Genomic DNA, 15,745 nt, shown 5'->3' with positions numbered 1-15,745 from the left:
ACAACCTATACATATGCATGCACTATTTTTCTCAAATAAAAAAGAGTGGCGTAGGATTTAATTAAAAAAGCAACAATGGAGATAAAAAAATAAAAAAAATGAAAAAAAGCAAAAAGCAAAAAGCAGTTGACAAATGGTCAACATTGAGGATGAACCCTTTAATTGTAGCCTGTTGCCCTTAAAGCCTACTAGTACTTGCTTTGATTGATGGTCAACATGATCAGGCCGGATGAATGATATTGGAATCCGCACATCAATTTTAAAATGCATCAATGTCATACTTAACATATTTTTCTTTTCTTTTTTTAATTATATTCTATACTAATAATTAGGATTAACAATTTTTGACACGACCCGTAAACCCAACACGAACACGACACAAAAATATAACATTTGACGTAATCGGGTTCGGGTCATAATCGGGTAGACACGATTATAACCCGTTTGTTAAAAAAAAAAAAAAAAAATCCAAAAGAAAGTAAGAAACCATACAGCCGCATCTTTTCTTTTCAGTTCACTTTCTTAGTTTCTTTCACGCCTCTCCTTCAGCCGTTCATACTTTCAGTGGTTTGAGGTTTCAAAACTTTCATGCCTCCTCCGATCCTAGCCTCATAAGTCAAACCCTGAGCGATCGTTCGTCGTTGTCCCACTCGATCGAGCGTTGGTTGAACGCCCTCCTGATGGCCCCGCTGAGTCGACTGAGATGGTCGAAAAAGTTGCCTGAAACCCGAGTCCGATCCGATCAGTCGCCTTCTGCATCTTCTTCCTCTGATTCGTCCTGTTGCTATGGATCTTCTTCGATGATGTCGATTTTGTCTTCGAAAGTGGAAACGTTGTTGTCTTGGGCATCGGAGAGGAGGGGGTTGGAACATTGGTGTCCATGTCGTTTTGTGAGTTGAAGTAGTGGTGCTGTGGTGGTGGCCAGTGAGGCTAAGATGGGGCGGGAGAGATGTGCGTGTACAGGACAGAAACTGAGAGGAGGAGGAGGCGAGGAGCAGCGCTGAGAAGCTTGAGATGAAGACGAAGACGAAGTAACAATGGGTTACCCGTGTCGTGTTCGGGTAACCCGGTTAACAATAGGGTCGTGTTCGGGTTTGAAGTTTTAACCCGATTATTAATCGGATCGGGTTCGTGTTAGACCCGGTTGTGTTTTCCGATCGGCCGGGTTGACACGAGCCCGACCCGAATGCACGAATTGCCAAGCCTAATAATCATCAAATTCCCATCAAATGATGAATTTATGTAGAGCACTCAAAACAACTTTTTTATAATTTTTTTCCATTTCTTAAATATACTAAAAAAATCTAAAGATTGAAATCTCAAAAAGTCATCATTTATAGCAGTTTTCTTATTGATTTATTAAACATTGTGTATTGTGTAGGTTAAACTGTTGCAGTGCTGCATAATGTATTGACTACCACTTTAATTTCTATATATATTATTTTAACATAAAATATTTAATTTTCTTTTTTTTTATTCTCTTTTTGCCTTTAAAAGTGTATTGATATTTTATAAAAAATGTGAAAATAGATAGATAACTTATATTTTGTAAATAAATAATATTTTAATGATTATATTAAAACATAAGTAAAGTTATTGTGTAATGTATTTTGATAGAAAATTAAAAATATTTATATTTTCTAACTTTAGAAAAAATATAAAAAAATAAGCTGCTATAACTGCTATAATTTACTACAAGACTAGCTAGATAATAGCACTTTTGCTCTTTATTCTATATATGACTTGTTTGTTCCTTCTAGTAAAAATTATTAAATCAACACTTGTTCTAAAAGCTTAACCCGATCGGAATGGATAAATTTAATAATTTAATCAATATTTTAAAAGTACTCCTCGTCACATGCTGACTCAAACTCCATTTTTTTTAATAGGTGAGGTCAAACACATAGAATATTTTATTGAAATGAAAGATAAATGACGAAATCAAGGCTCAAACTCAGGACTTTAATTCCAAAAGCTTAAGTTTTTAGGATGAATGGTGATTTAATATGGTACCAGAGCAGAAGTCTTAAGTTCGAACCCTGTTACCTTCATTTATCTCCTATTTAGATTAAATATTCTACGTGTTGTACCTCATCTATTAAAATGGAGTTTGAACCCACACGTGAGAAAAGATGTTAAAATATTAATTAAATAATTTACCTATTCCTATCCATTTAAACTTTTAGGATAAGTAATGATTTCACAAAAATATACTAATAAATCTATAGTAAAAAGTTTGTAAGCTAATTTTATAAAAGTAGCGTATGTCTCTTTCTAGTGGGAGGATTCATTGTTATTTAATTGTCTAAATTTTATAAAAATTTGGCCAGCTTAAGATGCCAATGTGATATTCATCTATCTCTTCTTTTTCTTTTTTTAACAAAGAGACATTCTTATAAATATGAGACCCAGATGTTTGATGATTAGGGGCACAAAGACTCTCTAACACAAAATCAATGACAAGAGGTGGGGTTTCTTTCAATCATGTTGAAACTCTGACTTGAAACACAGGTGTCTAAGCTAAAACATGGATAACAAAATTAGCCTATCTTTACACATGAGTTATGTGGAAGGATCTAAGAGAGTGCATATTTGATCTAAAATCATCTTTAAAATGTCCAATTCTAATCTAATATCTAACAGGGCAGATTGCAAACGGGTAACCTAAAACACAAAATAAAAACAACAAAAACATAAAATAAAGGAACAACAACACATATTCAGTTGAGCGGAGGTGATAGGACTGGGAGTCGCTGGTGGCGACTCGTGAAGACCACGTGCTAGCACTGGAATACCTATCTCCAACAAAGGACATGGGGAGCTACCTGAAACAGCCGACAACAAAGGTAGGGGAAGGCTAGGAGGAGGAGTGTGACCACCACGTGCCGGCAAGTGAAATTACTCGCTGGCGCATGCATGCCACGCTTCGGTGTGTGGACATCCGAAGAGATCGCAACTTATGTCAACATAAGTGGAAGACGCCGGCAAACATAATGGAGAGGCACGTACCGTAAAAAATCAGGTAGAGGAGCGTAGATCTAGCTTCAAATATTTCGACTCAAGAACCTAGCCAAATTTCACTAAAGACACAGTGGATGAGAGATTATTTGCCGATGAGAGATGTGTTGATGGTAATTATGGAAAGCGGATAAAATACTTTCAATGAGGTGAATAGAGCTAGAGAAAAACTACAGCCAAATACAGGTTTCAAAGGAGGTGGGGGAGGGAAGTACCTCCTCCCATGGTGTGGGGGCGGTTGGGTTTGTACAAAGAATGATTTTTTTCTTTTATTTTTTTTAGAGAGAAGGTGAGCAAATTTCTCTAGATGGTAAGCATCCATTAGATAGATATTCATATATCTTTAAGCATTTTAAAATGTAAAATTCATCTATCTGAGATAGGTAAACCCTACGATCTTCTCACCGACGAAATGATTTTTTAAATTTTGTCGCTTAGAGACATAATTATATTCTATAATTGCAAATTTTGGAGTTAAAGTTGAGCACAAAAAGAGAGATTAGCTAGAGGTCAGGATGGGTCTGAGAGCATGATTTTTGGGTTGGGAAGCACTTGTTCCCCTTCTTTAATCATACTCAGAGGCCTTAACTAATGTCTTTGTTGTTGTTATTATTATTATTATTATATTATTATTTCTTTTTGTTTGTCTCCCTTCCCGTTCTTAATTAATTGGCCAGTAGGACTTAACATATATATACTCTCCCTCGGGTGCGGAAAGGAGGTCAAGGTCAAGGCTCATTGCCAATTTGTTTGACTGGATCGAACACTTGCTATGAGAAGCAGATACATAGAATGAACTCATGAAAGGTAACCACTAATTATGATTACCCTAGTAGATGGCCGCATACTTAAATAGAAAACTGTTTGAGATATATGTTAGATCTTTTATTATAAATTTCTTATAAATTCACGTAGTTAAAATGTTAATATATATATATATATATTTTAAATAAAAAAATTGGGTATTTAAGCTTTCGCTTCTACTAGATTTTCAAACTGTTATTATGCTAAGTGCTTTCTTCACACGGGTCGGGTAAAGTTCGGACTTTCACCCGTGGACATAACTTTAAAAAATTGTTTGCACTCAAAGAAAATCGAACTGTAAACTTGATACTTTATAAGGTACAAGGATTAAATAACTTACCACTTGAGGCCTTAAGCCAATCCCTTGGGATTATATAGCTGAAATAATTAAAAGGGTATGATTTACAAATTAACTACTATAATTAAATTAATAGATTAGAATTTGTTTAATTTTTTTGTTATCAATTATAAACTGCAATATCAATTTTAAAAAAAAAAAATTGTAGTAAAATGTACAGTTCTCGTAGCAGGCTAGCAGTAGCCGCCCTCAATTATATAACTATAACAAACGGATTAGAAAATTGTAGATGTTCAAATTATATGAATTAAGACATTTTTATATTGAACAGTGTAAAAAATATTATTTATTAAAAATGTGATTTGTTATCTAGGCAACAAATTTTTTTTCTTAAAAAGTACTTTTGAAGAAATCTTTATTTTTTATTAAATAAAAAAATAATTTTTAATTCAAAACTTTTTTTTATGATATAAAAGGTAAGAAATTGATTAAAATATATTTAATATTTAATAGATAAGATGTCACATTTTTAACATGATCACTTTTTACACTGCTCAATGAATAAAGGGTCTATATTCAAGTGATGTTAGAAGAGATTATGAATCCTTATTCATAACGAACACGGTGAACGAAGCAACGCCAGTTAGGGCGTGAAGCTGTCATCTACCTGCATCATCCATCAATCAAGACCGTGTTGCCACCTATTTATTTTCGTATCGAAGACAAAAGTGAAAAATGTCCAGAAAGAAAGAAAATAAAAAAAGAAAGAAAGAAGAAGGACAAAAGTGCTAAAGTAAAATATATATATATATATATATATATATATATATATATATAGGAAAAAGAAAAGGAACGAGGATGGTAGAATTTTGAATGGCATGGCCATGGGACATGATTCCACCGAGTCAAAGCACATTTTGCAATATATTCTTCTTGGGATACTCAATAGTATTATTTCCTAGGGACCATTGTCTTCCTTTATATCATTTCACTCGTGAAATCAAATAATTTCTAAAATAAATATGAAGGAAACTAATTTTTGCTTTAATTCTTACCATGCATATTAATTTATACTAAGAGAGATCGACTTGCGACCCGATGGATATCATGAGACCAGTAAAACGCTTTTGTTATATAATATTATTTGCCTCTCTGCAATATTTAATTAAACCAAAACTCATTAAGGTAACTTACAATCAACTCATATTGCCAAAAAGAATAAAAATAAATAAAAAGGTTCAACGTTCAAAGAGCTTGCAAGTTTGGGATGGTTCTGAGATTGACGTGCAAGCTAGCCCATGCATCTTTGTGTCCCTGGCCTGCAGCAGCCAGCAGGTATCATATCCAGCTTCAATGAAGATTGAAGGGACATCCATCTCTCTCTCTCTCTCTCTCTCTCTCTCTCTTTCAGTCACCGTACACATTGTTCAAGAAATATATGGCAGGATGAGATGTCAGTTGGACCAACAACTTGTTTTCATCTCTTTAAACTCTTTGACTCTATTCTAGTCCATGTAAATCTAACAGATGGGATGAGAGATGATGTTGCACCAAAAAGAATAATAATAATAAAAAAAAAAAAAAAAAAAACTTGAGAATTAAGAAGATGTAAAAAGGGGTTGAATATAGTAGGTTTTGTCTTGGTGAATCCTTCCAATATTTAGGGGTGATAATAATAGGCATGATGACACTCTCCTACCACCTCGATCACGTTAACCTGGTTGTTTGCCATCATTACTTCCAATAATGCTGTGGGTGCTCCGTCAATAAACCATTATTATTATTTGTAGCAGTTTCTTCGTCTCTATGTGATAAAATTCTTCATCATCGATCCTCCTGGCCTGGCCTCCTATAAAAGAAAAGAAAGAAAGAAAATGCTAATTTATTTGCCTTATTAATTGAAACGATGTATATTTGGGTCTTTCAAGTTCTAAATAAATAAAAATTCCTCGATCACTTGGCTAGTTACTGCTTTAAAAGAATCAAATTAATTAATCATATATACAAAAAGCATTTTGGCATCTCCTCTCCACGTATAGGACCACCAGAATAGGACCAACGTCATACAAACTTGATCCTAACGTATATATTAACCCCGCCAGCTTTAATTCGGAGATGGCTTCTCTGCATAAACGACGTCTCGTCAGTCGTATCTATTAATTGGTTTACAAAGCAATTGAAAATTCAACGAGAGAGAGAGAGAGAGAGAGAGAGGAGTTATGATGGCAATCTTAATTAGTGGTAGTTGCACGTGCAAGCATGTGGTCCCAAAACCCAGATCGAGCACAGAATCATTACGAGTTATAAAAGGGAATCATAAGGTGTCACCCGTGCGTGCGTGCGTGTGGTTAGGAAAAGGCTACATGTGTGGTATGGACTCTAATTATATAGGTGGCCGCTGCGGTTACAAAAGATAATTAATAAGGCAGCTGACGCAAATCCACATATGGTCCCGACCCTTGCGCCTTTTCTTTTTCTTTTTAAATAATAATAATTGCTAAAATAACACACATCAGATGTACTGGTTGTATACAATAAGGATAAAAATTCATATGAGATTATTAGTAATATTTGTATTCGCTCTCGTAAAATGTGGTTATTATTTTTAATTTTAGATATATGTATCTGTATTATATGATTACTATTTTCATGTACATGGTTATTGTGATTATTAAATGTAATTATTATTCACTATCCGCTATCCGCATATGGGATAATGAGCATTTTAAATTACTATCTAAATTTATATGTAAAATTAAATAATGCAGTTATTATTGTATGAAATCTTAAATAAATTAAGATTTAACTTTGTTACACAATTCACGATTATCAATATAAATGTCATTGCCTCATAGAGTTTTGACTATTTTGATTATCAAAGAAAAAAAAAAAATGCAATAAGGTATGACTTTAAGATAATAATGAAAAAAACCTAACATAACACAAATGTTATACACTTATCAAATTCAAAATAACGTAGTTTAAGTGAATTTAATTATATATATATAAAGAGAAGGAAAATGATATAAATACTCACAGTGCACAACAGTAAGACACAATGAAGTAGGCCTACACATTGGACCCCACTCCATTGTCTTGGTGTTGTACACTGTGAGTGCAAGAATCACTCCCCTAAAGAGAATGCATAGGGGAGTGATCATTACACTCACACTACACAACAATGGTACAACACGAAGGCACAATGGAGAGTAATGTGAGTGTTTTAATCATTTCTCGAATGCATATGCATACGTGGATATTTATATTTTCACCCTTAATGTACACAAGGTGCACACACCGTTGATATAAAAAAAATAAAAAAATAAAATTTACTGTTTCTTTTTTGTTTAGAGTTTGCATCCATTTGATAGAAAACGCTAATCCCGCGAGGGAGGGGAATTAGAGTATAATAAGGTTACTAGGCCTTATGGCCATAGTCTTCTTTTTTTGGATGAATTATAGTCTACTAAAGTCACTTGGCCCACCTAAATTGGCCCAATTTGGATGGAGTTGGACGAGGCATATATAATTATAATATAGAGAGAGAAAACTTCAGCTTTAGAGGAGTTTTTGAGATGAGATGGGTTTTGAACGTTGGGCCTTGGAATGAGGCTTGAAGCCCGATCCATTAAGTTTTGTTTTTTTGCAGGATTCAAATGGACGGTCCTCAATCCAGTCGCGAAGATTTTTTTCCTTGCGACTCTTTCTTCATGAAAATCATTAATAAAGGGACGCGCGTAATGCCTAAAACACCCCTATCTGCCCTCTAGAATCTAGATGCAGCCACAGCCAGGCAACGAAAGGACAGGCGAGCGAGCGAGCAGGTGCGAAATCTGAGGAGGAAGCAGTAAGGTCCGTTGCGTAATATCAAGGGAAACGAGTGGCCAATACGATTCCCGAGGCCGCATCTCTCCCTTTGCCAAAAACAGAAATAGTTTAAACCAATGATCAATGATAGCTAGTGCTCTCAAGTCTCACTCAAAATCTAGTGAGTAGAGGAACCTGAGAGTGGAGCAAAATGGCGTCCATGGCAGCGATGAGAGTGATGAGAATGCCATCGTCCAACGGATCCAACGCTTCCTCATCGAATGACAGTCGGAGGAGGACACACAGTGCTACTGCTCGTCTATCCTTCTCCGCTTCTCAGCTCTGCAGCGGTGACCACAGGATCGCCGCTTCCAGACTCGTCCGTCGCCGCAACACAAACCCCGCTCCAACAGTCGTTTCTCCCAAAGCCGTTTCCGACTCCAAAAACTCCCAGACTTGTCTCGACCCGGACGCCAGCCGAGTCTGTCCTATTCTCTCTCGCTCTCTCTCTCTCTCTTTTGTATTTAATAAATCCGAGCTCAACTAATTGGATTGATGAGTGTCATTAAATTATTATTCAGAGTGTGCTGGGTGTCATTCTTGGCGGTGGAGCAGGGACGAGGCTGTACCCGCTGACGAAGAAGCGCGCGAAGCCGGCGGTTCCTCTGGGAGCGAACTACAGGCTGATAGACATCCCGGTGAGCAACTGCCTCAACAGCAACGTTTCCAAGATCTATGTACTCACGCAGTTCAATTCCGCCTCTCTCAACCGCCACCTCTCCCGTGCCTACGCAAGCAACATGGGCGGTTACAAGAACGAGGGCTTTGTGGAGGTTCTTGCCGCCCAGCAGAGCCCCGAGAATCCCAATTGGTTCCAGGTCACTTGCGTTTTCATCCTCCCAGAAATTATGAATGATTTTTTGAGTTGGATATAATTATTTGTTTTGATCAAATCAGAATTTTCGCTTCCGATTTACTTATTATACAACCTACATATACATATACAGGGTACTGCTGATGCCGTGAGGCAGTACTTGTGGCTGTTTGAGGAGCACAACGTGTTGGAATACCTGGTCCTTGCTGGGGACCATTTGTACCGAATGGATTATGAGAGGTTCATCCAAGCGCACAGGGAAACCGATGCCGACATCACTGTGGCCGCACTGCCCATGGATGAGAAGCGCGCCACTGCCTTTGGTTTGATGAAGATTGATGAAGAAGGCCGCATCGTTGAGTTTGCCGAGAAGCCCAAAGGAGACCAGCTCAAAGCCATGAGGGTTGATACTACAATCTTAGGTCTCGACGATGAGAGAGCAAAGGAGATGCCTTACATTGCGAGTATGGGTATATATGTTGTAAGCAAACATGTCATGCTGGATCTGCTTCGAAACAAGTTCCCTGGAGCCAATGATTTCGGAAGTGAAGTTATTCCCGGTGCAACTGCCATTGGGATGAGAGTATGTTTCATCGTTTCCTCTCAACTATATCATTTTTTTCTTTATCAAATAGAATGAAGAAGGAAAAGAAGTTGTCTATTTCCTAATTTATCTTTCTAGAAGAAATCCCGCTGAAAGGTTTGCAGTATGCATTTACAGGGCCACCCATTCTTCCCAATGGGTGTTGTATGGCCATCATAGATAGGCTTGCACATACTGCAAAAGTATGGAAAGTGTGCTCAGTTAGACGCAAAACCAGTAGTATTTTCTCAAGTTCTAGTGAATTCTATGTGTACGATCAGCAATTTGAGCTACATTATAAATTCTAATATTTATTTGATGGTTGCAACCATCTCACTCAAGATTCTGAGAGTAAATGCTTTATATGGAAACTCTTGAATGAAAGATTGATGCATCATGGTTTGCAGGAGGTTTTTCAATATGGAGTATTATTTTTTTGCCTCTGTTTCTGCTTCCGCTTCTCCAGAGTTGCAACTCCCGGAGGATTAATTATTTTTTAACTTCTTAACCTCTGTAGGTGCAAGCTTACTTGTATGATGGTTACTGGGAAGATATTGGTACAATTGAGGCTTTTTATAATGCGAATTTGGGGATCACCAAAAAGCCAGTGCCAGATTTTAGGTACTTCTTGTTCTAGATGTTACATTTTTTTGTACACCTATTGAGGTTTTGTCATGTTATCACACCCTGATATTAGAATTTGATATGTCTACATGACTTTGACTTTCTTTCTGGACTGCCCATTACAGCTTCTATGATCGTTCATCTCCCATCTACACCCAACCTCGGTATTTGCCTCCATCCAAAATGCTTGATGCTGATGTCACGGATAGTGTTATTGGCGAGGGTTGTGTAATAAAGGTAAGTTATTGGTATGTTGCTTTTGCGACCTGCTAAGAGGTTGTATTATATGGGATCTTCATTGCATCATACTCTCTTGTCCCTTTGTCTCATTAATGACTGAGGCTATATGTTTTCTATTGCGGCAAATATGGTGGTGACCAAATAATTTATGGGAATTACACTACTTTTCATCCTTATGCAGAATTGTAAAATTCACCATTCTGTGGTTGGGCTTCGGTCTTGCATATCAGAGGGTGCAATCATTGAAGACACGCTGTTGATGGGAGCTGATTACTATGAGGTAATACCTGATAAATTTTTTTACAACCTGTTGTTTTTAAGTTTAGATGTGATTTATCCTTTTTCTTTTCTTTTCCTTTTTTGTATAAATCAAGATAAGTAGCTGCAGGGGCGGAACTAGGAATATAATTTAGTGGGTGCTGGATTGCATTGATTTTTTAGTTTTTTAGGGGCCAAGGTAAAGAAAAAAAAGAAAGACAGAGAAAAGACCCGAAATATAAATTTTTTTTTAACAAATTTAAAGGCTATTTCTTTTTTTTAGGTGGAGGCCCCCTTACACCCCCCGCCCATAAATGTTGTGCTTTGTCTATTAATATGATATTGGGGTTGAGTGGACTTGAGTGATGCACCGATTATAATTGTAAATTTGTTAATTTTTTTTCTTCAGACGGATACAGACAGGAGGTTTCTAGCTGCAAAGGGTAGTGTTCCAATAGGTATTGGCAAGAACTCTCACATCAAGAGAGCTATAATTGACAAGAATGCTCGAATTGGGGACAATGTGAAGGTAATAATGATCTTATCAACTTTCCATGAATCTTTTAAGTTGTTTCTACTATGAAGCCTCGTAGATGCTTTTATGCCTCTTTTCACTTTGTTTTGTGTTTTTTAAGTTAGTTCTTGGAGTTCCTAGGTACTTACTGGTGAAATTTTTAGGTATTAAATTTACTGCCTCCTAAGCAAGAAAATACATCAGATTGTTACTGAAAATGACAGCAAAGAATTGAAATTTACCCAGTTTCAATTGCTATGGAAAAGAAATGATTCTAGTGATAGACAGACACACATACACACTGACCCTACTTGAAAATGTCCACATGCATACTCTTCTGCAATCTTATGCCCCTCATTTATGCTGATTAACTTTTTCCTCTTGCCTTTCTTTTGCTTCTTTTTCATTTTTCTTGTTTTCATTATGCTGGGTGCCTTGATTACTTAAAAGATTTATTTTTTTCAGATTGTCAATGGCGACAATGTGCAAGAAGCAGCAAGGGAAACGGATGGGTATTTCATTAAGAGCGGAATTGTCACGGTGATCAAGGATGCCTTGATTCCCGGCGGAACCATAATCTAGAAACAAGGATGCCTTGATTCCCAGCGGAGCCGTGATCTAGAAACGCCTTTTACCAGTTCCTGCTGACTATGGAAACGTGTTCCTAGTTATTGGTTTGAGAAGCTGTTATAGGAAGTCTACTTCCACGAGGCTCCGTTTTCTAATTATGATGTATATTTCCCAGTAGTATGTTGTATAAATAGAGGAAGAGACCTCAAAGGTTATTTTGTAAAAGTCTTTTTCTACTTGAATAAGAAGCTCTTGTCTATAAATGTCTGCATGTTCCCCCTTATCTTTTGCTTACATAATTATAAGATGTATAGTAGGGTTTTGCAGGCATGAGCTGGTCGTGAATCGCCAACATTAAGGAACAGTTGGATAGGGGAGTCGCTAATGCTGAGTGGTCTTGTTTGTTTCATTCAGTGCCGATAACTCATCCGTCTCATCTCCCAGTCACCTCCTCTGACCAGTCCAGCTCTGTCATCGTCACCGAATCTTGGACAAAAACTTGAAAGCAGTCAAAGCTGCCCTGAAAACTTGGAACAAAGAGCACTTTGGTAATATTCAAACCTCCATCTCCAAAATATTTGTTTCCATTAGACTCTATCCAGCATCTTCCCCCCTCCAAAGCCTCTGGCTCAGATATTATCTGGAACACTAGGAACAATGTCATAAGGTGTACCCATTCCAGTACCATACATGAAAACTTTCAACTAGATGCTCTTCAAATTGCTCATAAGGTTAAAAAAATTACTTCGTAGCACCTCAGAGTATGGTATTCCACCCTGCACCCATCAACCCCCCCCCCCCCCCCCCCTCCCTTCAGGACAAAACCAAACTGAATTTTGACATTGCCATTAAGGACTCTTTCTCTCCTAGTGCGGCTGTGGGTTTAGGGTCTGTTTGGGTTTGTGATTTTAAAAAGTGTGATTTAAAATAATGATTTTAAAATGTGCGATTTGATAAAAGTGATTTTTAAAAACGCATTTAAGCGTTTAACAAAATTGCAGTTTAGCCTTTAAAATCGCGAATTTACTTTTAAAATTTTACGTTTTCAAAAAAGCACAATCTTATCTGCGATTTGAAAAAGCAGATTTTCTACGTTTTCAAATCGCAATTTTTAACGCAGTTCCCAAACGATCTATGTTCTGCGATTAGATTTAAAATCGTACTTATTGTCTACGAAATCGCAATTTTAAACGCACTCTTAAATTCAAAGAGTTCCATTATATTTGCAAGCACTATGGTAGTGACATCGCTCCTCTGGAATTCGGCTTCTACGCGGCAGTGTAAACTGCCGTGTAGATGTTAGTCTAAAACTACGTCGTTTTAGACTAACAGCCAAGCCAACAAAACTATGTTTAAAACTAGGACTATGCGTGACTTGTTGCAAAAAAAAAAAAAAAAATCACGCCGTTTGGGTATCGTCACAGACCAGATGCCTTCTCCTCAAGCCACTTTAAACTAGACCGCTTCTCCTCAACCCATTCTAAACTCATGCCAAACCTTTACCGGACCTCTACTCGTCGACAGAATTTGAAAAGATGTCATGGGCTGGGAGTGGATGGTTGGAGGAAAAAATCTGTGCTGGCCAACATCTACAGATTGTCTATGTTAGGCATGGAAGTCATCAAAAGACAGAAGAGCAGATTAATATTTGCTGAAACTGGAGTATCAAATAGTTGTTTTTTTGATTAGTGGGATTGAGTTTGTTTTGTAGGTGGTGGTTTGGTTTTCCTGCAGTGTCTTTGGTTTATGAAGAATTATTGTGACGCAGCAGAGGAATGCAAAGGCTGGGATTTACGAAATAACACACTTTGTTAGTCTGGAATCTCTCCAAACTAACTAGAAAAACAAACCCAACGTCTCATTGGGAGAGGAGTCTCACCTCAAGGATAAAACACAGCAATTTTATTCATCATACTCTGCCATCTCTCCAATTACAACAGGGTATTAAATAATGAAAAACCCTACCTTATTAAATAATGAAAAACCCTACCTTATTACGTCTATAATTAGGCTGCTAATTGCTGGATTGGGGGAAAAACCTTATTAACCAAGGCTAGCTGTCCACGCCTACTGTTATGCCTACAATTACGTTGATACTTGCTGACTTGGGTTAGAGGGTTAGAACCCTTATTGAGTAGCATAAAAGAGAATAGTTCCTTAAATAGTGATAAACATGAGCCCAAAAGGTTGCTTGCTGATGCCGTCATATTGTATTCTTGGTCTTTGTTAGTACGTGGTTGCTGGTTTTGGTGGGTTATTGGTTGTTTTGGGATACTGATTTTTGTTTCCTTTTGTTCAGCTATTTTTAGCTGTTCCGGAGATTCAGCTTTACTTTTGCAACCATGATCTCCTTTGTTCCCAATCTGACACCCATGGACTTTTACTATGTTTGATGTGAGACAGTTTTGTTGTTTTTTACTGTTACTATAAAACTTTCGGGACATGATTCTTGCACAACAGCTGTGCAAGAATCAAGAGAACCAAATTATTTAATAGTATTGCCAATAACATGTTTCCCTTACCAGATCTTCCTCTTGAAAAGTGGGAAGGATCTGCCATTGTAAAATATACTGCTTTGGTATTATTGAATAGTCTAATTGGGACTAAAAAGTAGATGAACAAAGCCGCCTCCGTAGATGATAATGAAGAAATAAACAAGAAAATCTCGTATTTCTTAAGAAAATTACGTATTTCGAGCCATTGACAGAATTCAGGTTCCTCTATATATATCTATATTGTTCAAGTAAATTACTATTATCTATACACTTTATGCTAGCACCTTCACAATTTTGGAGTTCCTATTACAGCTTCTGTGATTATTCATCTCCAATCTATAAAACCTCCGTACATTCCTTCATCCAAAATGATTGATGATGATATTAAAGAGTATTATTGGTTATGGTTATACGGTAACAGTAAGTTCTAACCTGGTCAAGTTATCATTGTTTGCTAATTTTTCTTCGTAGCACTTGCAGTAGCTTTTCTCAGACTTTTGTCAAATTTAGAGAACGAAACTACCTTTTGCTTCATTATTCAAATAAACTCTGCAATAGTTTTCCTTATCATTTCCCTATTCTATTTAAATATCATTTCAAATAAATGTTAGAAAAAAGTGAAAGTCATTTTAATCGAGAGGAGAGAGAAGATCTTTTTATATTAAAATAATGTCAATGGTACACTTAGGATACGTTTGGTACACGAAATATCTATTCCATTAGAAAAATGAATAGCTTTATTAAAAATGGAAGAAGGTGAAATCAAATAGCGTTGGTATTAAAGTATACATATACTCATCCACAATGAGCTATTTAAAATTTTTCTAAATTTAACTCTAAAAATCTACTTTTATTTGTTGTGTTATGACTTGCATTTCTCAAACTTGGGCCACATTGTTTTCTTAGCCACACATTTTGTTTCTCCTTGTTTTACTTTTCGGTGAAGTTTGTTTCTTAGTTAAGTTTTGAGGTTTTATTTTACCGTGAAGTATTTTGACCGACCCACTTATTTACAAGACTGGACACTTTTGGTCATTTATAAAAAAAGAGCAAGAAAAGACAGTATCTACGACCTAGAAGGGGGGGGGGGGGGGGGGGTGGGGGGGGAAAGGAGAGATACCTGTGATAGTGTCAAACAGAGAGTTACGCACGACGTGCGTTTGTGAGATTTCTCAATCCCAATATTTCTCATATTTGTGTTACGCAGCAGCACTTACAGAATTTAGAGTAGAATCTCTTTTGTCATTATTTCTTTTGTAAAATTTTCTTTTGAGTGAGAGTGAGATTTGAGTGTATTGAGGCTTTTGGGTTTGAATGATTTGCTCTTTATTATTCTTTATACTCCATCTTTTGATAGTGAATTTCCACTATGTCGTCTCCGCCAATGGATGTAGGCTTACTAAGTCGAACCACTTAAATCTTGGTGTTTTGTGTGATTGTGTTATTTTCTATTGTGTTATTTTTTGCTTCTTTGGTGATCCCTAAAATTAGTTTTGTCACAACATTATTAATTTAGCTAATTACTTTTTAAAGCAATTAATAACAATTATCTACTTTAAATAAATACTATTTTTTATTGATAAAGTTAATACTAAAAAATTCAATGCATTAAATTCAAGTTAAGCCAAACCTTTTAAAACATTCAAGGCAAAAAATAATA

At 36.4% G+C, this 15,745-nt stretch overlaps 1 protein-coding gene across 1 annotated transcript; it reads left to right on the top strand.

Annotated features, from left to right (window-relative positions):
* The first annotated feature begins 7,908 nt into the window (after nucleotides 1-7,908).
* LOC133860684 (glucose-1-phosphate adenylyltransferase small subunit 2, chloroplastic) lies at nucleotides 7,909-11,853 on the top strand. The gene is made up of 8 exons (XM_062296258.1): nucleotides 7,909-8,408; nucleotides 8,509-8,805; nucleotides 8,935-9,384; nucleotides 9,902-10,005; nucleotides 10,134-10,245; nucleotides 10,430-10,528; nucleotides 10,916-11,035; nucleotides 11,486-11,853. The coding sequence occupies exons 1-8, from the start codon at nucleotides 8,139-8,141 to the stop codon at nucleotides 11,600-11,602; spliced, it is 1,569 nt and encodes a 522-aa protein (XP_062152242.1). The 5' UTR covers nucleotides 7,909-8,138; the 3' UTR covers nucleotides 11,603-11,853.
* The last annotated feature ends 3,892 nt before the right edge of the window (nucleotides 11,854-15,745 follow it).

Source organism: Alnus glutinosa, chromosome 2 (assembly GCF_958979055.1).
Source record: "Alnus glutinosa chromosome 2, dhAlnGlut1.1, whole genome shotgun sequence".
Taxonomy (NCBI): domain Eukaryota; kingdom Viridiplantae; phylum Streptophyta; class Magnoliopsida; order Fagales; family Betulaceae; genus Alnus; species Alnus glutinosa.
The sequence above is the reverse complement of the archived record's forward strand: the minus strand, read 5'-3'. Positions and strand labels throughout refer to the sequence as shown.